Below are 24341 nucleotides of genomic sequence, written 5' to 3'. Positions count from 1 at the left end.
AACAAGGTAAAGTACAACGCCAAAGCACTTTAGTCTGATTTATTTTTATTTGCATTAGCGAGATAGATTACACAAAGCATACGATTTACCGGCTGCGAACGCTGGCACGTTTTCAATTCCATGGCGTAGTATTCTCGACAAAATTGCACTAGGTATTACGGATAGAACTTATCGAATGTGGATAGATAATTGTTTTCGTTTCTTTTATCTCATCGCTCAGGATAAAGAATGCTATCATTAGATATCGATCATTGGACAAGATCTCTTGGAAAATAATCTATATAAAATAATCACTCTGTATATACAAATATGGACAAATGAAGTAGGATTTACTATGCTTGCATGCAATATTAATTAAGAAATTTGTCAATAACGAATAATTTCGAGTAACAAAATCTATTTTCAAGTTTTTTTTTCCTTTTTCTTTGATGTTTGCGGAATTCGGTAAATTTCATTGTAATCTCCGGAAAAGTCTTGTTTGTTTTGCACTCCTCTTTCAAGAAAAGCTTCATCGCATTTTCTCGGTAAAGTTTTTAATTGCACATAATATATGTAAATTGGTACGAATTTCTCATGTTTTGATATACTTGCGAAAATGCTGAAATACTCAAAAATGATTCATAAATGATATACGTCTTGACCTTTCTCTGTCAAGTTTTGAACTTCTCGTATATATTTTATAAAAATGCAATAGAGAATAATACATTGGCACAATATAATGCGCGTGAAAATTTGAGAAAAGTATTAAATTAAAAAAAAAAGAATATAAGAAATCTGAAAAATTCAAGATATTCGTTCATATATTAGGTGCTTTTATGAAATTTATTTTGCAGAAATTCCAGTAACATTTGACGTCACGCAATCTACATGTGATTTTATATTGCGTCGTTTTCAGTCGAACGTTTTGCGCAAAGAAATAAAAAAGAAAAAATATCCGTGTGCGATTTTTTGTGATATATTTTTAAAAATAAATTTCGCACTCTCAATTATACGATCAGCGACATGTTTCTGCCTCTCAAACTTATGTAAATCACAACGAGATTTTTCGAAAATGAAGTGCAGGAAAACGCAGACGATGCTTTCCCGCGAGAATTGCCAGGAAATCCGCCAAATGCCGCAAACATTAAAGAAAGAAAAAGAAAGAGAGAGAGAACATCCTGGGTGTCGAAAATAACCGCGATGAGGGAAGAGGCGCGAGGGCAGAACGAATTCGATGGTTCCGGGTGTGGGAGGGGGTCGACGATAGTTGTCTTCTGCTACTCTCTAGTGCTTTAGCTTTTCCGAGAGTCCAGTGTGTTTCGCCACCCGAGGAACCCGCGTTCTCCACGTATATTAGCGCGAAGGTAGGTGCTGCGTTCACACATGTTGCATCACTCGTTTGTCATTCATCGATGCATTCCGCGAAAAAATCTAGAGGAAGATACAGACCAGGAATAAAAAAGACAAAGAGAAACTATTAAAAAGTGGAAACTGTGGAAGATATAGATGACCCAGAGAGAGTGTGAAACATTGAGAAAAATAATATTGAGAATACAGAAAAAAAGAGAAATCAAAGGGAGAATCTATAATAAAATATAAAAATTTGAAGAAAGATTGAGGAATATAAAGCAAAAATGAAGAAGATTAATAGAAAAAAAGAAGTATTCTAAATCTTAAGAGATAATTGATAAGACTATTAGATATTTTTTTTCTATAAATTTTTCTTTTTGAAAACTCGATCAATCGTTGCTTTGTTATAATTAATTTTATTGGCAAGATAGTTTCCATTCTCATTATCATCTTGGCATTTAATAGTCTTATTGTCAAAAGTTTAAATCAAGTAATTAATTTGTAGTAATATTTATAGTAAAAAAACCGTTCATGATTACAATAAAAAGAATAAGAATTATCCATTATATTAACAATGATTTATAATCAAAATTTGATTATAGATTCTTACATGTTGTGAACAGTTCTAAAATTTGTTCTTAGGAAATTTTTAGATAATAAGTTTAAGATTTATGGATCGCGCGATTTATGGATTCTAAGTTTAATCATACATAAATTAATTAGAAAAATTTATTTTTATATGTATATTGTATTCCCTATATTTTAAATCCAATCTTTTTATTCGTGACACATAAATCAGACAGTACATAATGAATGATTTAATTAGAGTGTAAAGTATCGATTTTCTATGTCATGTGAAAAAGTTGTATTAAATTAAAAATTTGCTTGACGGACGAGACGGTTTGAGAATTGTGAATCAACGCAATGCATTGCCTGAAATGTCAGGAATATCCCGTGATTTTTAAATGAAATGTTGACTGAAATTTACACGGCAACGTTTTCAGCGCGTCACCCCGTCTATTCGCATTACTGTGTGACTACCACAGATGAATCCGTCAGAATTCGGACGGCCAAAAGTTATTATACGCGCGTTGTATCGTATATTGTTGAAACAATTCGCCAGAAATAGGAGATACGTCATGTGTCACTTCGTAAACAACGTAATGCGGAAAAATCATCACTCTCTCTTTGATGCCAATTGCGTCGTGGGATATTGATACGATTATGCGTGTATCATAACTCTACGAAAAATAATGGATAAAATTAATGTGTTCTATTTATAGAATTAATTTTTGTATTTTAGCAGTAACTGATTTTAGAATATTGAAATTAACTTTTTTGCGATCAAGATAAATATATTGGATAATTAGTATTAATATTCAATATTTCAAAAGTTTTAAAAGTATTTTATAAAAGAAAAATCTCTTTTTCTTGTTTTGCTGGTTAGGCTAAAAATGGTTATTATTTGTTATTCACTTATGATAAAATTAATATTTATAATTTTATAATGATTTTATTTATAGCTACTATGATTGTATTATTGAAAAATTCTTGCATTGTCACTTTTATTTGATGCAACAGACCATTCTAATATTATTTATACTTTGATTATATCCAACATTCTATTTAGGATAAAAAATGATTTCGAAGAATCGATCATTTTATATGGTATTTTTCATTGATGGCACATGGTACGGTACGTCTGAATGGAAACTGAATTTCCGATGAGGCCATGACATCGTCGTTCAAACATCGATACAGTTTGCAATAAACTATTGAATTTTACATTTTAATGTAAGTTTTACATTTCAATTTTTATTTCAGCTTTTAATATTAGTATTTTATATATAACTCTATAAATTAGTGAAAATGTTGCAAGAAATTATTGTAACATTTCGTCAAACACAACAATATCGATTATAATACCGTGCTATTAATAAATCGACACACATTCCATCATCGACCAATTTTTATTATGACGTGCGAGCTTTAATGTAATTCAATACGACCCGGAGGAGAGTATGCATGCTCCAAAGACCAGCTGGTAAGAGGAGGGAGAAGTAGAGATTTTGCGGACGATGTAGATATATTCGGAGGAATTTCTAGGCGAAAATAACCGCGGTATAGGCCACCGATGGGTGCCTAACAGGGACGTGTCGGTAAGAATTTGAGAGATTTTCAAAAGTTAAACAGATTCGCGGTTTTTAAGATCCACAATTAAGCGAATGCCAAAAAAATTGAATCGCAAAATAAAGGGAAGAAGAAAAAAGATGGACACATTTTGTTTTTATAGACAATTTTAGATAGTTGAATACAATATGTAGTTAATATACTCTTTATTTTATTAAAAGCAAAAATTCTTCGAAATTTTTCAAATAACGTTGTTTGAAAATGTTACATATGTAAGAGGCAATAATAAAAAAAGAATCTATAACAACAAAATGCAACTGTTTCGAAATCAACTGTTGCAGATCACTTATGTTAACATATTTTGTATATATAATAATTACGGGTAAAATATTTAATGGCAAAGAGAAATAATAAGCAGTATTTATAAGTGCGGTTATAAATATGCTGAGAATGTGTTATGAACAAAATACGCATACGCAAGATTACAAGGAGAATCCATCAGAAATAGATCGCTACAATTTTGCAAGAAGCGTTTAATTAATAACCAGTATTATTTTATCTTTTCAGCTAGAAAGATTCAATAAAAAATACGGAGTATTTCACAAGTATCAAATAGATTGAATATATTTATACACTCCGAGAATATAGAGTGAGAATAAGTATATAGAACTGTTTATAAAAAAACGCCCACACCATCGTTAAATTTGAACAGAAAACCTTGACAAAAGATTTTGCGCATCGCACGTTGAAGCAATCCGAATATCTTTTCGAATACTTTCTCACATATTGTCGACTACGTGGAAGATATTTACTAGCGGAATGCTTCACCTGCTGTAAATCGCATCTCCAAGTCCGTGAGTTTTTTCTGGCTTTCGATATAGATATGCGCGTTAAATCTTTCAATGACGCGCAAAGAGGGTAAAGTAAAGTATTCTGAGAGAAGCAATACGGGGGTGATAAAGATGCCATTCGTGAACCGATATATTTTTTGCGATCCGTTATACGACGCGATAAAGACAGAAAGCTATTTTGCACATGTATGTCACTGAACTCGCGATTGTCTTATCGCTACTGAAACGACCAGATTTAATTGCTGCGACATTGATATTTCAAAAATCATTAATAATGATGAAATGAACACACTCACATATTTTAAATTAAATTAATGATAGGAACATATATAAAAGTATAAAATGTTTAAAATATATCTATTTCTCTAATATATCTATCAAACTGCGTATCTATGAAAGGAGAGAAGAAAGGGATGTAATTTTAAATTTTTCTCTTTAGTTGCGATAATAGTTAGTCACTGAATTGTACACGAGAAAAACTTTTTTTTTTAATTAAATACTTGATTCGCGTTCCTGCGCGAATTTCTTGGCACAAGTCTGAGAATAATATCTCGCGTTGTGACAGTATAGAGTCTGTCTCTTTCAGGCTGAGATCGAGTAACCAAACATTATCAAACGATCGTTGAACGATCTCTTCGAGATGACCCAATTTCCGAAATTATGCTTGCTCTTCAGTCTCGCGCGATTAACGATCGATTTGGAATGCGTGACTCACGTGTCAATATAGAAATGTCATCGTTCATCATGTCACGTGGATTTCAGTGATAATCACGGCAGATTAATGATCGTAATTTTTCACAAAAACAAAATATTACCTTTGTTATTTATTGCCGCGCTTAATTTGCAGATGCGTATGTAATGGTTATTAGTAAGAGAGATATTTATGTTATAAGAGAAGATTCTATAGATACGCAATTTGATGTAGTGGATTTTGGCAGAATACACATGTAAATAGCGCGGTGATGGCAGATAAATGATAATTCGAGCGTGGCACGCTTCAGAAAATAACATCATACAATAAATAATATTATTTTCTCTGATTTTATATAAACGAGGTGAAAAAAATATTCAGAACATCTGTCGTCGTATTATCAATTCGTAACACTTTTATTCCATTATTTAATATTGATTGCGTATTATTTTCGTATGACGATTGCAAGATTTAGAAATAAAATTATATAAATTAAGATTGGAACAAAATTATGTAAAATCAAAAAAAGTATGTTTTTCCTCTGAAGATTTTGTTATTTTACGAAAACAATTTTCTATTATCAGATTAACATCGTCGCAATTAATCCTCAACATTTAAGAAGTCTTTTAATATTTCTACATATCGTCTCTCTTAGAATAACTTTTTTTATGTTGCAGTAATTAAAGAATAGATCTTCAAGATTAAGGTATCAACATGGCAACCCAAAAGGCGAGGCTTGTGAACAAGCAATTCAATTCTCCTATTAATTTATATTCGCCACAAGCGATACAGGAGACTCTAGATAGGCAGACTCAAGTTTTAGCTAACGGTGCAGTCGGGTAAGTCTTTTTATTATATGACAAATACGGACATTATTTAAACTTGTCATTACACATATTTAGATTTAAAAAATCTTTTTCATTAATTCTCAAATAACTCAAACAACTATCATCGTTGCAATAATTTTCCAATGACAAGTATAAATTATCATTCGTTAATATTATCTCAATTTTGTAACTCGTTATAAAAAACACTTTATAATCATTAATTATATCAATCTGTTTCATGAGCATCGTTCTCCTTATCTCGAAAACATTCCTTGACCTAATTTAAAAGATAACAAAGCGGACAATAACCCCGATGCATACTGCGGATCTTCGCGATTGACTTGAATGACTCACGATGCTTTTACTGCCGAAACCGCCCGGTGAATCTAAAACTGGTCGACCACCTTGCGTCAATCATCGAGCATCAGCCTCCTCCGCCTTGTCTCACGTGTCTCGCAATAGTTTGGATCGGCAGCCGATGTCGGTCGCGCGACGACGCCGCGTGAATCAGCCGATGGCGTCGATGCCGTTCGCGGTGTTAGTTATTTTCAGAGGGTCGAATCAGCGGCCGCGGTTAGAAATAAACGGCCGGAGAGGCCGGACTCTTCATCGCCGCCCTGCGCAAAGCCCACGGCTGCATCGCGTCTCTTCGTACTTGACTTAGTTTCGCGTTTCATGAACCGTGGACGCGCCGGCTCGCCTCCGTTATCGACATCGTCGTCTGCTATTCGCGCCGCATCAAGATGATCACTACGAAGAGGTGATGATCATTTTCGCAAATTCTTAAGATCTGCAGAGAATACAACTCTTTCATTTCGAATATTTTCGAAAATTAATACGTTTCTACTTTCCGGAAGTTGTGGTCTTATTTGACGACTTGACAGCTCTTCAACTAGCGGTTTTACACGTTGGTTGTTGACAGGCGAAGAATTTTTGTTCCATTCCAATGCAACGTTCGACTTTAGCCAATGATGTATAAAACAACGGATGATATGAAATAAAAGCGAAGCAAAAGGCAGAAGCGTTCTCTGTTGCCTCCTATTATGAAAAATTGATTTTATATATTGATTTTATATTTTGAAATATTGTCTTGTAAATGTCATATAAGTTTCTTTCTTTCTATGTAAAATTATAATACACATCTCACATATACACACATATATCTTTTATAAAAATAAATACTTTAGTTTCAAATATAATATTTTAACAACTTTACTTATATTTTTTTCAAAGATTACGCTTGCTTTTATTTATACGATCGAATATAGATATTTATGAACACTTGTTGTAGAAAGTGAGCGCAAAATTATTTAAAGAATTGAATATTTATACAACGTTCGAAATAATAATTAAATCAAGTTTAAACAGAATTTTTCTTCTTCCAGAATCGACTTCAACCAGTTGGCCAAACCAGCTAACTTGCAGAATAGCGCGGTTTTACGTATGCTCGAAGAAGAAGAAGCAAGACAGCGCGGTGGTCAACCCGGTAAGTGAAGAAACGTTTCTTGAAAGTGAGATTATATATTCTTTAAAGTATAATCTAAAATTGTTTTACATCATAAAATAATCTAAAACAATCTAATAGTATAAAACATAATATTTTTAAAAATCTCTATATTTTGATACTGAGATTATGTCCAAGTTTATATTTGCTTGTTTGAATAAATTTAATTACGGCTTAATGTCGTGACACACTAAGATCTATTGCTGCATCATCGTATAACAATTGCGATGATTCATAATAATGCAAATATCGTGAATATCGGTTGCGATTCAGTGATCGATTACTGGTGACATCAGTTTTTTAAATTAATGTCAGTATCGTTGGCAACATATTTTCAATTTAGCATGACACAGTCGTTACTCTTGTTATATCGTATGCTTTGGCCGCGATTCAAAGACGAAACTTCATCGGATTAATGACAGATTTTCGCAAAATATACGAGTCTTTCAGTGCGTGAACACCGAGCGTTATATTCGAGAAAGACGTCTTCATAGATGCACATTCTTCCTAAAAATCTTCGATTAGGAGAAAAATATTTATTATTGTCAAATATGTTTTTGAGATTTTGATCAATCCGTGAGAATCAAGAGCTGCTCTGATTTTACTGCTTTGATGATCGCCAAAGAGAAATTAATAAAAAATTAATTTTTAAAAAACGTATATTTATTGTATTTTGATAAAAAATATCCTGTTATATGTGCATATACATTTCTTACCCTAATCCTACAGAATTTTTTTACAACAAACAGCGTTTAAGAAATATGGATTATCGTCGAGATAAATCTGGATCTTTCGACTTATTGTAAGATCATTGAGATCGAGAGATCCCTCGGGCATTCTTTACATGGTCCTCTTCTAGGGCGCGGGATTACCCCTTCTTGATCGGGCACAATGTCGATTCTCCCCACTTCTTGGCCGGTCACCAGAAAAGCTCTAAAATCGGTAGCCAGCTAGTTTCCGCAATAATGAAAGGTGCAGGTGACTTCACCATGGCGTTAGTAGTTGGCGGGTATTCGTTTTGGCAGAGTCGTCTTTGCGATTCCGGGACTAAACTAGCAAATTCCACCTGCGAATCGAATCGGTATGTGACGTATCAAATCCAGGCGAGTTTTATTAGTTGCCAGGAAGTATATTCGCACACTTTATGCGATTAACGACGCGTGACCTCGCATATGGATGTAGTAATATTCGCTCGTTGCGACACATTCGCGATGCGATCCAATCGATGTGTAAGAGCTGCCTAACATTAGAATTATACGTCATTTAATATTATTCCGGGTAAATGTTGACGGAAAAGTCATGTAATAATCGCTGCGATTATCGACAATTGTCATTCAGTGCGATAAACGTTAGATCAAGTGTGTCGATAAGAATTGGCGACAGTTTACGGTAATGATCATTATATATATATATATATGTATATGCATTATATATATCATTATATAATATAACGATTATGAGAATGATGATTACATTTAAATGGATAATTTGACATTAGTGACATTAGTGAATAATGTTAGTGACAAATAAATGGCGTAATTTTTTGCTATTAATTGAAATCGATTATGTTTTACAACACCTTAGATAATTTAGTAATATTATAAAATAAAATTATATATGAATATTTCTCGGTTGAGATTTACGAAAAATAAATGTCGATGCCAAAGAGAATATTTGAATATTTATATTAATCTACAAAGACGTCTGCAGTATCTAAAAATACTCTACGCTACTTTACATTATTTCGAAAATTGTCCAAGATTAAAGCGTAATTTTTTTCTTAAAAAAATACTGTTTAGTTGAATCATTAAATTAATTTACTAATTTAATAAAACAGTTGTACGTCATAATCGTAAAAACGAAATAAAAATTAGATAACGACCTTTGGCACTGCAAATTTCTATTATTATCGTTTCTTAGGTCTCAAACGAGTAGCTTGGCCACCGCCTCCAGAAGATCAAGACTTCGACTACGTGGAGCAAACTCCCATCCAAGCGAAGGTAAGAAGATAAATAATTAGATACTTGTTTACACAGATATATTTCTTCCTTCTATAGATATTAATATTTTTATGCGGTTCGCGCGTATGCTGCTCTGATAAGATAAAAGACAATAATAAACGATCAAGATTAATTTTTAAATTCCTTATCTTTGCTTTGTATTGACATTAACATATTTAAAGAAATAAGAAAATAAAAAAAAGATGAAATATTAATGAGAAAAATTGTAAGAAAAATTAACTCTATTATTATAACGTATTATTTACAGTAAAACAATATATTCACATAAAATCTTTAAAATTGTTAAAATTTTTAATACAATCTTCACTATATTTTTTTTCTCGTGTAACAATCTTTATTATTTTATATAAAACACATAAACATAATCGTGCAAAAGATTTGAGTTCAAGTTACTTTAAAATGTTCCGAAAAGACACGGACACTTTGTGGGAATGTTTACATGTTGCCTGCATTTTTTTCGTAATATTATTTATGTCCAATTAGTGTAATAGCTCCTCCTGCATCTTGCTATGCGTGTAGAGTGAATGCAACAATGTTCATTACGTGTTTCTTTTTTGTACTGTTCACGTTCATTCTCTGTGTGTATGCATATCAATCTTATTTTACTCGAAGCTGAGATGGAGAAACCACAATATATATATATATATATATATATATATATATATATATATATATATATATATATATATACATATAATATACAAAGTTCTGTAAGATTATGAATTAAGCTATCAAATTTGACTGATAAAGTTGGAAATTTTAATTTTTAAATAATTTTTCTTAATTTTTAAATATTGCCATAATTAAGCCCCAAATTAAATTTTTATTGTGATATAATCATGAAATTATAAATAAATTAAATTTTTTGTCAAATTTTAATATCATATAAATTATGAATATCTCTCAATATCTTAAATAGAGAAATTATTAAGTCGATCTAAAGTGTTGTTCTCCATCTCTGATTCCATCAATGAATTGGTGCACGCAGTAAATATCGATATCTTTAGAAAAATGAAAATACGAAGATATCCAATATGAGCACAGCTGGATCACACTCTTAAATACACGAGTCGTCACATTATTGTGATCAAGACAATCAAGACACTCATTTGCCGGAAGTCAGAAAAAAAAAATTAAATTGGTGCACAATTGTTTTGATAAAACAAATGATGCTTGGCTCGAGCGAATCGCGAAAAATTACAAGTTGTATTAATTTAAATAATCATTTCATACACAATATATTTATAATTACATAATTATTTAAAAAATCGCGCTTATATTTCTCTTAGATCGATTATAGATATTTACAGATATCACACAGTACTTTCAATCTTCAGATTTTAATTTTTATAGAATATCAACTTAATGCACTTTATTCAAATTAGTTATTTAGAATACATATATTTAGAAAAGTTAGTTATTTAGAATACATATATTTAGAAAACATTTAGAAACAATAATTAAATAAAATAAATAATTAATATTTTTTAGAAGATTTAGAGTGTACGTATAAGTAAATTTTTACATTGTATTTTAAAATGAAAACGCGCGAAATGATAATAAAATTAATGCGACTTTACTAATTTAACTAAAAGTTAAATTAGACGTTAAATTAGTGAAGGATTTCATATATTTTCATATATTTTCTCATGAGAACTGCTCTTCCGCGGATATGTATTGTCTCGCAGATTTTCGTACATAAAAACATACATTAGTCCTCTCTTCGTCGAGAAGAGATGCCAGGCTAATCCGTTCGAGCCTGTGTTCGCTCGAGCCTGAACAACAAATTATCTGTTTTCCTCCGGTAAGACCCGTGGATACGGTGATCTCGGCTCGTACCAGAGCAGTCCCACATCAGGTCCGTCACCCCAACCATCCTCGGCGGTCACACCGCAGAGAGCCGTCCCGTCATCCCCGTCGCCAGTCAGTCCAGGCAGTACGCTTCTGCGACAACCATCGCACTTTCAACAGACGAATCCCAAAGGTTGGGCGCCGGTCACACCTCCGGCGACCTCGCCTCTTCCGCATCAGCAGCATCCTCCGTTTCCGAGTCAACATCAACAGTCCCAGCCTTGGCAGGTAAGTGATGTTCGCATGGATGTGACTGACATGGTCCTCCGCAATTTTGGAAGAGCCGGGAATAGTTTCCGATAAGAGAAACTGCAATGACATTGCGAGCAGTCTTGGATGTGAGAGAAAGAACATATCGCGAAATACAACGTACAATTCAGATTCAAGGACAATATGTCGTCCTTGAACACAAAGAGATGTTTTTAACGAAGATTTGCAAGATATTGCAACTGGTATAAATATTTTTGCGTGGGTATGATAAATAATGTTTCAATGCGACGGTATGCAACGAAACTTACTGGCTTATTCTCTCTGCATTTCAGCAACACCCTCAGGATCCCAACGACCGAACACCGCAGAGGCACCAACAGACTCAATCTAGTTATCATCCATCTATTCCTGCGGCGTTCGAGGCACCACCTTCCACTATCATCCTTCGTCCTGAGCCACCTATCTCACAGGTGAGAATCTAGGGGGGAGCGAGAAGAATTTAACACTCATGCCAAGTAAATAATATTCTCTAATAATTCTCTAAATATAATATAATAATAATTCTTTAAAAATACAAAATTGTTACATTTTTATTTCATTATTTTTTCTCATATACAAATTCTTCTCATATATATATAACAATATATTTTCGCGATTTAATACGATATTCATATCCTATATTTTTTATTCGATGGTTTACATACTTTATGTAAAATGTAATGAAATAATAAAAATTTAAATTAATTCAGTTATTATACATGAGTCGAACGTTTTATATTACATTGCAAAAATTCGATAATATGTGTTGATAATGTTTGATATTATGTTACACATCTCCCACACGACTTTAATCTTACTAAAAATAATGCAGTAATATTATACGCGCCTTCTCAAACAGCGAAAACAGAATATGAAAACATGAAAGTTTCGAAGAAACGCGAAAAGTAAAGTACACGCGAGCTGTCGGATGGAATGATATGATATAATAGTTTTGCGGAAGCTTTACACTAGCAAGCCTTTGGCAGCATATCAGCCGTTAAATATTTCAAGCGCTCTTAGCATTGATTACATATTGCTCTGAAATTTATCTCTAAGAATATCCCGCATCTAGCTGTTCCTATAATCCGAGTCGACTTCAAAGAAGAAGAATATTTCCGCATCACTAACGAAAATGTTATTCTTTTTTAGATTTTTCCGCGAAATTTCTGGTATCTTATTCTAAGACTCATGTTTTAAAAATGAATGTAAATATAAAAATAAATATATTGTATTATTAATCGAAAAATAACATTCTTAAACAAAACATTCGAACTATTAATAGCGGTACATTATTGCTTCATAAACATTTATTTAATATTCCGTCATTGCTTTATTGATCTTTGATTTTAATCTCCAGACACCAGCACCAGTATACCAGGCTCAACCTGCAGCGACCAAAGCTCCGGCAACAGGCAACATGCGAGGGGATTTGAAGTGGCCGCCGGCATCTGTGAAGGCCCAGGTTGAGGCGGAGAATCGGGCTAGAATAGAGCTCGCGAAGGGTCCGGTTTTCAGGCCCCGCCGAGTGAACAAGGACTATAGCGGTTTCTTCGCACAGCACGCTTTGAACAATAGCTACCCGGGTTATCGAGCACCGCCGGGTACTCAATACTTTACACCGGCTTACCATCATTAGCAAATATTTCGTTTTGAAAAACGAGCACGAAGCATCGTCTTGAGGTTTTCGTCGAACAGGTCCGAATGTTCCGATTACAAGTGTTTTCGAAAATTGCCGAGATGCTCAGGACGCTGTTCATGGATTTTCAGAGATCCACGAGAAATCAGAGAAGCGCGCGAAGAAATTTGTCTTAATAAGTCAAAAAATGAAAAATTTTTATCGCGAAATTTTGTCTTACGATGTTGCTTTTTCTTTTATATTTGAGCCACAAATCTGCGCACAAATTACTGTGCTGTCGCTCTTTCAGAATGTGGTCCAAATACTAAGAAATCTCGCTTCCATGTAACATTTCGTGCGCTTCTCGGTTTTCAAGAAAAACTTCCAATTCGAATTTCGAATTTGTACGAATCTGTATATACTGAGATCTGTATATATGATTCTCGGTTTTCTTTCGTCTTTGCAGGATAGAGTAAATAAATAATTACTATACAAAAATCCACTTTATATTTTACGGCATATTCGGTTTATTATTCGGGCATCATTGTTCAGAGATTTCCAGACTCATGAATATCGCGTTTTCTTTTCTAAATGTATCGAAAAAGAGTAAAAATCTTTAAATATATCTATATCTTCATCGAAAAATAGTAGAGGATAATTTAATAATATTGTACGTCTTTTCTTTTTTGTGCAGGATTGTTTTTTTATTGTTTTTCACAATTTAAAATTTTTTGCTTGCGTGTCCAGTTTGGAAATTTCTGATCTAAATGAGTTCAATATTGTGATAGAATTAATACTGCAAACAGATTTACAAAACTAACGCTTGCCATACGAATCAAAGAAGTGGCGGATCATAAGCAATCGCTTGAAATATTTCAAGTGATAACGGCAGATTGTATTTTTATTGCAAAGACAATATGACGATACGGAAAATATACAATAACGAACTTCGAATATAACGTCGAATATAGAAAAATTTAAACGAAATAAACGATCGAATGAAGAAAGAAACACGAAAGGAGAGATAACATATTGAGAAGTATCATCTGTACTATTAATAAAACGCGATGTATTTTATAAGCAATTTAGCGCGACAGTCTGCCCATTAACTAACCGACGAATAATTTTTAATAATGTATATCGATGTATAACATATATATCGATGTGAATAAATAAATATTAATTTATGCTAGACAAAAGTGCCGATAGTTACTATTTATACTAGCTACTATATTGTAATATGATGTAATATGGTGTAATATGGTGCATACATCAAACTTTGTGAAATTTATATAGTGAACTTTGAAAACAGTGGATATATATAACGATAAATATTTTTATTTTCTCGTTTGCTTCATAAAAACAAGAAACGCATCTAAATATCAACAGTTTACAAAATATCTCATATACGTTCATATGAAATTTCACCAAAAAATACAGCTTGAATATGTGCTGTATTATTCGAATCATTTAAATCTTGCCCATAAAAAAATGCATCGCAAAAACAAACCTAAAAAATATATTCTAATCATTATAAATAAAGGCTTCTCCTTCAGCGGTGTATATACTATTTTAATATAAACATCGGAATTGCATTGTTAACTTTATCATCCGCGCATCTCTTTTTAATACATCTTAAATATTTATGTGTTTACATAAGCTCGAAAATACACTCTCAAATGAACAACGTGCTGGCGGATATGAAATATTAGACTTTTTGAAAAGTTATGAATCTTGTCTGTGTGCTTGTCGCATTTTCATTAAACTGCTAAGCGACATTCCCTGAGTATCGTGTCCCTTTTTGACTCAAGTACATTTAAGCGCATTTAAAAATTAATAATAACTCATGTTTCTCTTCGCAATTAATTGTCGATTTCCTAGCAACTTATTCATTAAAATTTTTGTGTAATATGAATAGATTTCCGTGTGCAAACAAAACGTAATTGTTTTATTACTTAATCACTTTCAACTTTCACTACTGTAATTTTTACACCAAATTTAACGAAATTTAATCAGTTCCATTATCACATTTTCTGTTGATATTAATATTTAATAAATTAAAAAATAATATCGATATAATTTCAACCGATATAAGTCGAGTTTTTATTTGAGCAAAAGGTTTAAAAAATTTCTTTTAAACTTTTAGTTTTCTTTTTCATAATTTGTTTACTTCATAACTCATCGAAGAGTTATTATCACAATAGAAAATTGTTTTCCAGATTATGATCTTGTATATATTTTCTCGCTTTTGTTATGTACCGAGGTACATTATATTATATCATTGACCATTAGGTTTAGGCATGTACTATGGCATGACAAAAGTATATAATTCGTTTTTAATGATTTCTAATTAGACATCAAAGAAAGATCAACAGATTGACTAATTCTGTGCACCATCAACGCAATTATGCAAGGAACTCGTTATTCTCCATAGATATTCTTTTTGTCAAATTTATAAAATTGGATATAATTTCATATGCAAATAAAGAGTTAACAATTGTACAATTACAAAAATCATGAAAAAGGCTTTATGTGGATTTTCATTTTTACACAAGTGAAAATCCTTGATTATGTTGGATAGCTTGCAACAATTTATATTTCAATCTTTCGCGCGTTTGATATCGTGGCAAATCAAGCAGATTGAAGCACGTGTGCGCGGCAGGCAAGAAACGCTCGTCGGTCATCGGCTGTATTGTTATCTGCAACAAAAATAAATATCAAATGATAAATTAATTTTTGATGTATAAAGACTGTAGCTATATAATATAATATTATTCTTACCTTAATAGCTTTCATACCCTGTATAGGAATCCTATCACTGCCTGTTAAAAAAAGTAAAAATTTCTTCTTCTCTTCTAATGGCAACTCATGAAAGACCTGCCAAAAAAGCACGATAGTGGGATCGTTTTTGGTATAGCCTTCCTTATAAGTGGCATTCTTCTCTAATTCCTCCCAATCATAATTTTGATTACCAATTACCAGTGACATCAATTCATGACTGTGGAAGAGCTCTAAAACTCTTCCTCCACATACCTTATGAAAACCTTTATAAAATGCTTTAAACTGCGATTCTACCGATTTGTTCAATATATAGTCCACATAGAGATTCACATACTGTTGCCTACATAAATAAAAATTAATCTTTCACACTTTTTAGGACACTATTAGTGGTTATATATGGATGATGCTTACGTACTTATTTTTTAATGTTACAGAAACTTTGCTACCACCAGGTAGCAAATCGAAACTTTTCTGTTCGCCGAATACTTCCCTAGTTATCTCAAAATTCAAACAGAACACTTCCTCAAAATCTGGTTCATTGTAATCGAGAATGCTCTGCATACTTCTGCAGTTAAAAATGCATACACTTGTTAATAGACCATTAATCCATCAATGATTCTATAACAAATATCAATGTGGAATATGACATACTTGGCCATTATGGGTGACATATCTTTGATGTCATTCAATCCAACCGATTCACCCAATAGTTTCTTGTATAAGGCCAATGGAAATGGTAAGTCGATGATTATGAAATTGTAAATAGCCAAGCCACAAAGAAGGCCGATCAAAAAATACATAATTTCATCCTCCAAAGTGTCCGAATTAAACCAAATTGTCCTTGTTTCTTCATATTCTTTAAACATACCATACTTAGGATCGAGAATCTCTCGCAAAAGAAGCATGAAAAATTCTTTTTTCACACCACCTACATCTTCGGCTTCCTCGCCGTGAAATTTAACCTGGAAGAATTCAAATACAATCCCATGCAACTAAATATATTATATATATAAACTCTTAAAATCTTCAAGTAAAAATTTTTTTATTTCCTTGAAAGATGCTAATTATCTGAGTTTACAGAGTGATACTCACTCTAAGTGGTTTCTTCAACTCACTAGAATCATACTGAGATAATTGCGTCAGAGTATCTTTGACTATATCGTTCCGCGACACGTTCAATATCACAAATTGATTATAATGCTGAGAATTTGCACTAGCCAAACCAAACATCATATCTCTTACAACCCGTGATGCTGCTTCATGCATTGCGGATTGCATCTAATTTAAATATAACATATTGTAAAATACAATTATTTATTAACAATTTGTATTATTTTTTTATACCTGTATAGCTTGATCTGTTTCGAGTAATGTGGTTTTTGCTTCAGCATCGAATAGAAAAGGATAATTGCAAAAGTATATTTTACGGTACTGAAAAATTGCAAGAATTATAATGTACAGCAATATATTCATATCGCTTTCTTTTAATTTCCTTTGTACATGTGAATTAAGAAACTCGCTATGACAGAGATGACTTACGAAAGTCCGATCCTCTTCGGACATCCACATGAGGTAATCACGGTTGATATCTATATGTTGCGATAATTCTGGCAAGTGAAATGTTTCATAGGGTACTCTTATACCAGCTGCTATATTTAGTCTATATAATAATTGTAACAGTTCTAGAAGAACTTTTAGATTTTCATTCCATGAAACAACCTACAAAAAATACATGCTTTAAAGTATTATACCATATATATAAGCCATCATATCTTTTTCTCTAAAAAATTTGGAATTTCCATTAAATATTCCATTTTTTGTAATATTTTTTTTTTCTTTTGCAGTAGGAAGAAGTCAAAATACTGCCAATAGAAATATTTTGAAATTTCTTTCTACATGTTTGATTGCGTTTATGCTAAGCATATGATTTCGAAAAAGCTGCAGCATAAGTCAAGAGTTATGTAGGAAAGTTCTTGAAAATCTCAAAACAATCTTTAATAGTTTCTGCGTATATCGTCATTCGCTCATTATTTCTACATGCAATTTTATCTTTTTTGTTGAATCTTACCACTGTTGATTGTTCTACAATGCGCAACACGATGGACTTGTAAATCCTTACGAGTCTCTCAAAGTAGTATGCTGAGGCACACGTGCTCCACCATATGCTCACAATTTTATAAGCCTCCGCTTTCAGTTTTAACACAGCTTTACAGAACGGTATCTGTAAAGAGCTGTAATTTGATTGATTCGTAAAGCGATGATACAATGGTAATGTTATGTACACTCTCAAGGATTCAACATCAAGCGGAGAATCGGTGAATGATGGTATTAGACTATCAGTTATGCATGTGAAAATCTGAAATAAGAGAATACGATGTTGTCATTCAATATTATTCAACATTCTAAGTATATTCTATATACCATAATACATCTTGAATCATACCAATTCTTGAATTGTATTGTTCTCCAATTCTGAAATAATTCCGAATAATCTAATCGCGCGGTCAAGATCAATCCCATGATGTTTGCTCGAACAACCATAATGCTTATCATTAGCAAGTAAAAAAGACGCATTTATACACGCTTGACTTTTGAATACAGTTTCTAGATAACTGAAAACAATGGAAAAATAATTGAAATCTGTATAAGTGAAGTTGTATAAATCATTTAGATCAGAATTATATAATTTGATATGACATGTGAGCAAAGAAAAAATGCGAGCTAATGTTTTTGCTCACAGGAATAAAGTTTAACATTTCTGTTAGATCACACAACTTTTCTTAATTAAAATATAATATATTCCACTCACGTCATTAATTCATGATTAACTTGCGAGCCTGCTGGGACCTTTTGACAGTCAGCTAGTTTTTCCTCTGTCACTGTAAGAATTTGGGAGGTTGACCCTAATATTCTACAGTCATCTGGTTCTATATTATCCTGTAGATATTTAAGCAGAAGTAATTTTTCATCTATTATTATTATTATAGAAACGATGCAAGATTAAATATTTTACCGCGCGTTCCATTTTTCTCTTTTTTTATAAGAACCAGAAAATAAAAAATAGCTAATTTAAACTTGAAAGTTTGAAAGGAATAAATTAATAAAAAACACAAATAAGATGATGAGAAAACACACACTTCTCTTGGGGTAATTGTGGCAAAACAATGATCAGCGCCGCTGAAAATGTGTCTAACGATACAATCAATTTGTGGACTAGAATACAGATCCAACTTCATTGATGATCCATTCGTCGAAGACCACGGTCCCAGTACGACTTGCGGCGTTGTGGCACTTCGTGAGGCACGATTACCTAATTGTCCAGCACCACCTAGACCCCATGCATAAACCCTATCTTTAGATGGTACTAAGGCCAATGTGTGTCTTTTGCCACAGGATATCTACATAATGTAATATATATAAATATATATACAGAATATTATATATAATATAAATCATATAATTAAAATTAGTACAATACATACACATTAAATTGAACAAAAAATTATAATCCAATACTATATTTATAAATTATAACTTACTTGTGTTACTGTGCTACCCATCAATTCCATAACTTGTCGCGGTAAGATTTCATTCATACCATTTCCATGACCTAATTGACCATACATTCCAGCACCGCAAGTAAATACTCCACCATCCTGAAATAATCGCAGACAATAAGTTTCCATTGGGAGCCATTAATTTTCAAAATATAATATTATTATTGCTATGATAAAATTTACCAATGTCAAGAATACAGTGAATTCCTCACCACACGCAGCATAACATACTTTTGCGTTTCTTAAAGTACGTAGCTGGCATGGTACAGTTCTCTGTTCTGTATCATTTAGCCCCAATTGTCCAAAGGTATTTCGTCCCCATGCAAATATAACTCCTATTTGAGAAAACAACAAATAATGTTGATGCATTTAAACAAACATCAAAATTGAATGATGCTGAAAGATTCTTCAATAATATGCCCATGCAATAAAAATTCACCTGATTTTGATATAACTACAGTATGATATCCTCCGCATGCAATAAATGCAATTGGTACAGCAGCTAAAGCAAAAATCCTTTTTGGTTTTATTTCGGTAACTGTGTGAGATCCTATTCCTAGTTGTCCCTCTGTATTACTACCCCATGCATACAACTCTCCATCATTGGTCAGAGCGATCGAATGCTCTATCCCACACGCAATCTGCACTATCACGCTTGTACCCAATGTTTTTACCATACGTGGTGTGCGTTCTGTACAATCAATGCTATTTAATCCTATAGAACAATAAATAAATAATAATTATTATTACATTCATAATTATAATATAGAGAAAAAGTGTCATTAGAAATGTTATTTTAACATATCAGTATACGAAATTGTAAATAAATATATTACCTAGTTGACCCTTCATATTAGAACCCCAACTAAAAAGTTGTCCCCATTCATTCACAGCCAAAGTGTGACAACTGCCACAAGCTACTTTCTTGAATACAAACGCATCCAGGCCAGGTATCAGTTCTATTTTAGCAAAAATAGAAAATTTTATGATTTCTGAGAAATATCACTAGATCACATATTAATTGAAAATTTTTATTAATTAAAAACTCACGCAATCTTTTCCTTGCCTTTTCATGACCAAGTTGTCCATAATCATTATTACCACAGGAGTACACTAGTCCATCTTTTGTAATGACTACAGTATAATTTTCTCCACATGCAACTAAAATTATAATTTTTGCTAATATTTTCTTGTGATCAAAATTTTATATATTCTTATAAAATTTTTCAAGAACCATACTTTGTTCAACTTCATTAGCTTTTGCAAAATCCACTTGCCGAGGCATAAAAATATTCTCGTCCTCAATACCACCCAATCCCAACTCTCCATGTATAGTACTGCCCCAACAAAACATTCTCTTGCAAATTTTGAATCGTTTTGCCGTTAAATTACTTTCATCCGTTGAATATCTTTTCAACTGGCTTGCCTACAGTAACAGATATGTATTTCAAATTAATATACACCATTAAATTTGCATAAAATATCAATATATAATACTAAATATTATATATTATATTTATCAATCATTTAATTGACAAAACATGGTAGTTGACAACAACAATAAATATAATTACATGGTAATGTTGGAGGATATTCGTTATTGTTTATTTATTAATTATTAGTAAGAAAAATTTTTCAAATTGAAATAAATTAATTTTCAAATATTTATTAATAGATATATACATTTTAATATTTATATTAATATTTATTTTATATAATTCTATTAAATATTAAGATGTTTTGTACTCTTTATTTTAATACTGTGTAATATACACGCCAATAAGCAATAAAATGTAAATTTATAATATAATACATGCCAATAAGCAATACAATGTAAATTTGTCTTAATATTTGACTTCATCAAAGAATGAATAATTCGTTCATAAAATATACACACTCAGTTTTATTTTTTAATCCGTAGTTTAATCGCTGCATTAGTCGCTTAATAATTAATTGATCGAAAATTTTGCTATATACAGCAGAAATACATTCTATTTTTAGTGAATTGTCAATACAAATATCTCTAAAACATGTATCAATATATGTTTTATTGTCACTCTTTCTCAAATCTATTTCTTAAAATAAATCAATTAACAAAAATCACTGATGCTTCTCTTTCGGTTAATAACACGAGACACAATTTACATCATGTCACTTTAGGAATGAATGATCCGTAGGTGAAACCGAGCATACCTAAAAAGAGGATACTACTATGTAACATCACGCCGAGAAAAGAATCGTGCGTGTCAGCGACTAACCATATTTATCTGTATCTCTCATAAAAGCGTCAGGCTTGCGGGCGGGACGTGTTATTTACGCGAAACGCGTGGTACGTCCTAAAAATAATACTCCTTTGTAATAGCAACTCTCTCTTCCGTAATGTCTCGACAGGCTCGCATCGGGGATAATAATCAAATTGTGGTGACCACGAGGATGCGGCGATGTTTATCGCTATTTGCACGTCGCATCGTGAACGTGAACCTTATCCGCGGAAACCATAAAATTTCTGACTTCAAATTCCAAATCGAAGATTTTTGCGTGCGCGAGACGCGTTTTTTATCTCGCGCGTATTTATATATACTGTGAGTAAAATGTAACGGAAGAAAAAAATTTGGATTCGTCGTGCCGACGTGCTTAAACGCTTGGTGCAACTGAGAGGTTAATTCGAATCAACAATCGAATACTTTCACAAACAACAGTTATTTATGTTGTCACTCGAAGATTCTAGAATAAATTGCCCCTTACGCCATAATACGCCAAAAAAAAGAAATTTATCGATTTTTTGTAATATATTTAAAAAGAATAAATAAATAAAAGATGAGACAAGTGATCGTTTTTTAAGAACAGATTTCTTTTGAAACATGATATAAATGAATAATTTCACATCATCATGTTTGATGGTTCTAGAACGAGGAATGACATTGCGTGAATATCGTCGGTGCGAAGTCATTTTTGACAAATAACAATTTCTTCCCTCGTTTTTTTTTTAGCGAAATCGAATATTTTAATATCGTAGCCGGGAGACACAATTCGTTACATCCTTTAGTTGAGAATTAAATTATTCGAAATCTCGTGATACGCGATAAGGAAAAAAAGGACATGTCATTAAAATTCGAATTATATATCTGAATATTTTGCCTGAATGTCTCTTTCCAAGACCACAGTGTAGATAAAGATAGCGAATCACTGACTCGAAGTTGGCCAGATTTGAACTATCATAGTACCTGAGCTCTCCTCCGTGATAACGATGGTTAGGTTATCGAGTCACCAGTCACAACACGACAATCACCTCGATGTTTCGTTAAACGAGGACGACTGAACGGCGCGACGCGCGCGAGCGAGATGCAAAAAAAATTGGAGGAACGCGATGCTCCGACGTAGCATAACGCGAAGGAACAGAAAGTAATTGGATTCCTTCATTAAAATCCCATTACGGCTACGCACTACGTTGCGTTGCTTCACTTACATATTCGGTCGATGATTTTTGGTCTCGTCCAAAACAGAGTAACACAATTGAATCAGTCGATTGCGGCGAGTGCATGTAATGTTATATACATATTTATTTTCTTTTCTAATGATCAGACATAATGCGCGCTTAATCCGGCATATAGACATAGACACTATGTGCAATGTGCAAGATGCATGGTGTATATATATATATATATATATATATATATATATATATATATATATACATATACATGTATATACATATGTATATATGTATATATATACACACCACATATACATATAGATTTTTTCATTTATGCGAGTCCCTTTTGACAATCACGGCACAAGAATATATAAGATAGACGAGTGGAGACATTTTAAAATAAAATGTTTCCCTCGCTATATCAACTTTCTTCGCTCTTTTCGCTAGTGACGTTTTATCGAGTTTTTTACGCCAATAAAGCGATTTCGAATCTTATCCCATAACACATAGTTTTACGTTATAAAAGATATAGAACTTGTACGATTATTAAAAGAATGTTGGTCATTAATATGTGATATATACCCAGTATATATTTCATTGTTATACTCATGATATATGTATTGCAGTTATATAACATACGAATAACTTGTGTTATATTATTTGTTATATTGCTGCAACAAATGGTGTTTACTGGGATGTATATGTTTTTCTTCTTTTTGTACAATTTTTTTCTAAAGATATTTATGTATATATATGGGGGCGAGAATATAATTATTTAAATAAAATAAAGTTGACATAATTCTCTTTCGCTTTTCAGGGAATAATGGATATAATACATAACGCAAAGTTAATTATTGTGTCATAGGTGTAAGTGTTGTTAAAAGAATATTAAATAAGAAATAGCAATAGCTAGACGAAACACACGTCTTTTTTTCCAAAGATCATCTGGTTACATCAGGAAAATAAATTCCTACAAGAGGTAATGTGTAAACTGCAATTTCGATTTGAATCTATATATATTTTATCTATATATATTTTAATAATTCGAAAAAGAAAAAAATATAAATTAAAGTGAAGAATTTAAATAATTAAAGCATGCGCCGCGTCGGGCCGGTGGTGAGGAGAGAAAAGATTTGTGGAATGAGAAAATATAACTATAAAAAAATATACAAGGACACAAATAAACAGTCATAAACAGTGTGTGTGTGCCGCACGCAACTGTCAACATCGTGTTACACATACGCATATACGTATATTATTTTAGGCGTTCAAGTTTTGTTTCTCGCCAATCGAAAAGTTTACTTTAGTGTACTCTGTTCAGTGAATGCAAAGGTGAGGTATATTAAATATTAATCTTTTGTTCGAACTTTGTGATTGAATTAAAGACAAATCAGCTTGAGGAGCGGTAATAGCGCGAGTTATTCGTATTATTATTATTATCCGCGGCGCGAAAACGATAAAGCGCGTCTTGGTAACGTCCGTGATTCGTGCTCGATCGCCCT

At 32.3% G+C, this 24341-nt stretch overlaps 2 protein-coding genes across 5 annotated transcripts; one reads left to right on the top strand and one right to left on the bottom strand.

The window, feature by feature from the left end:
• The first annotated feature begins 1188 nt into the window (after nucleotides 1-1188).
• Nucleotides 1189-14267, top strand: LOC126857958 (proteoglycan 4-like). Of its 2 annotated transcripts, XM_050607902.1 has the most exons (7): nucleotides 1189-1343; nucleotides 5679-5840; nucleotides 7214-7314; nucleotides 9253-9332; nucleotides 11163-11432; nucleotides 11747-11884; nucleotides 12811-14267. In XM_050607902.1, the coding sequence occupies exons 2-7, from the start codon at nucleotides 5716-5718 to the stop codon at nucleotides 13087-13089; spliced, it is 993 nt and encodes a 330-aa protein (XP_050463859.1). In that variant the 5' UTR covers nucleotides 1189-1343; nucleotides 5679-5715; the 3' UTR covers nucleotides 13090-14267. The 2 variants fall into 2 exon arrangements, with proteins under 2 accessions (XP_050463859.1, XP_050463860.1); XM_050607903.1 differs by lacking the exons at nucleotides 1189-1343; nucleotides 5679-5840 and adding an exon at nucleotides 6434-6588.
• A 121-nt stretch (nucleotides 14268-14388) lies between these two features.
• Nucleotides 14389-23028, bottom strand: LOC126857916 (probable E3 ubiquitin-protein ligase HERC4). 3 transcript variants are annotated; one of them, XM_050607805.1, is made up of 18 exons: nucleotides 22873-23028; nucleotides 20646-20832; nucleotides 20457-20567; nucleotides 20243-20365; nucleotides 19846-20121; nucleotides 19590-19741; nucleotides 19389-19505; nucleotides 18987-19247; nucleotides 18659-18786; nucleotides 18293-18461; nucleotides 17918-18205; nucleotides 17389-17568; nucleotides 17194-17280; nucleotides 16942-17127; nucleotides 16501-16811; nucleotides 16265-16414; nucleotides 15850-16189; nucleotides 14389-15767 (listed from the first exon to the last, which is right to left on the bottom strand). In XM_050607805.1, the coding sequence occupies exons 1-18, from the start codon at nucleotides 22945-22947 to the stop codon at nucleotides 15615-15617; spliced, it is 3294 nt and encodes a 1097-aa protein (XP_050463762.1). In that variant the 5' UTR covers nucleotides 22948-23028; the 3' UTR covers nucleotides 14389-15614. The 3 variants fall into 3 exon arrangements, with proteins under 3 accessions (XP_050463762.1, XP_050463764.1, XP_050463765.1); XM_050607807.1 differs by lacking the exon at nucleotides 22873-23028 and adding an exon at nucleotides 22631-22759; XM_050607808.1 differs by lacking the exon at nucleotides 22873-23028 and adding an exon at nucleotides 21600-21666.
• Between the last annotated feature and the right edge of the window lie 1313 nt (nucleotides 23029-24341).

The sequence above is a fragment of the Cataglyphis hispanica genome, chromosome 23 (assembly GCF_021464435.1).
Source record: "Cataglyphis hispanica isolate Lineage 1 chromosome 23, ULB_Chis1_1.0, whole genome shotgun sequence".
Classification (NCBI taxonomy): Eukaryota; Metazoa; Arthropoda; class Insecta; order Hymenoptera; family Formicidae; genus Cataglyphis; species Cataglyphis hispanica.
Note: the sequence above shows the minus strand (reverse complement) of the source record. Positions and strands in the feature narration are given on the sequence as shown.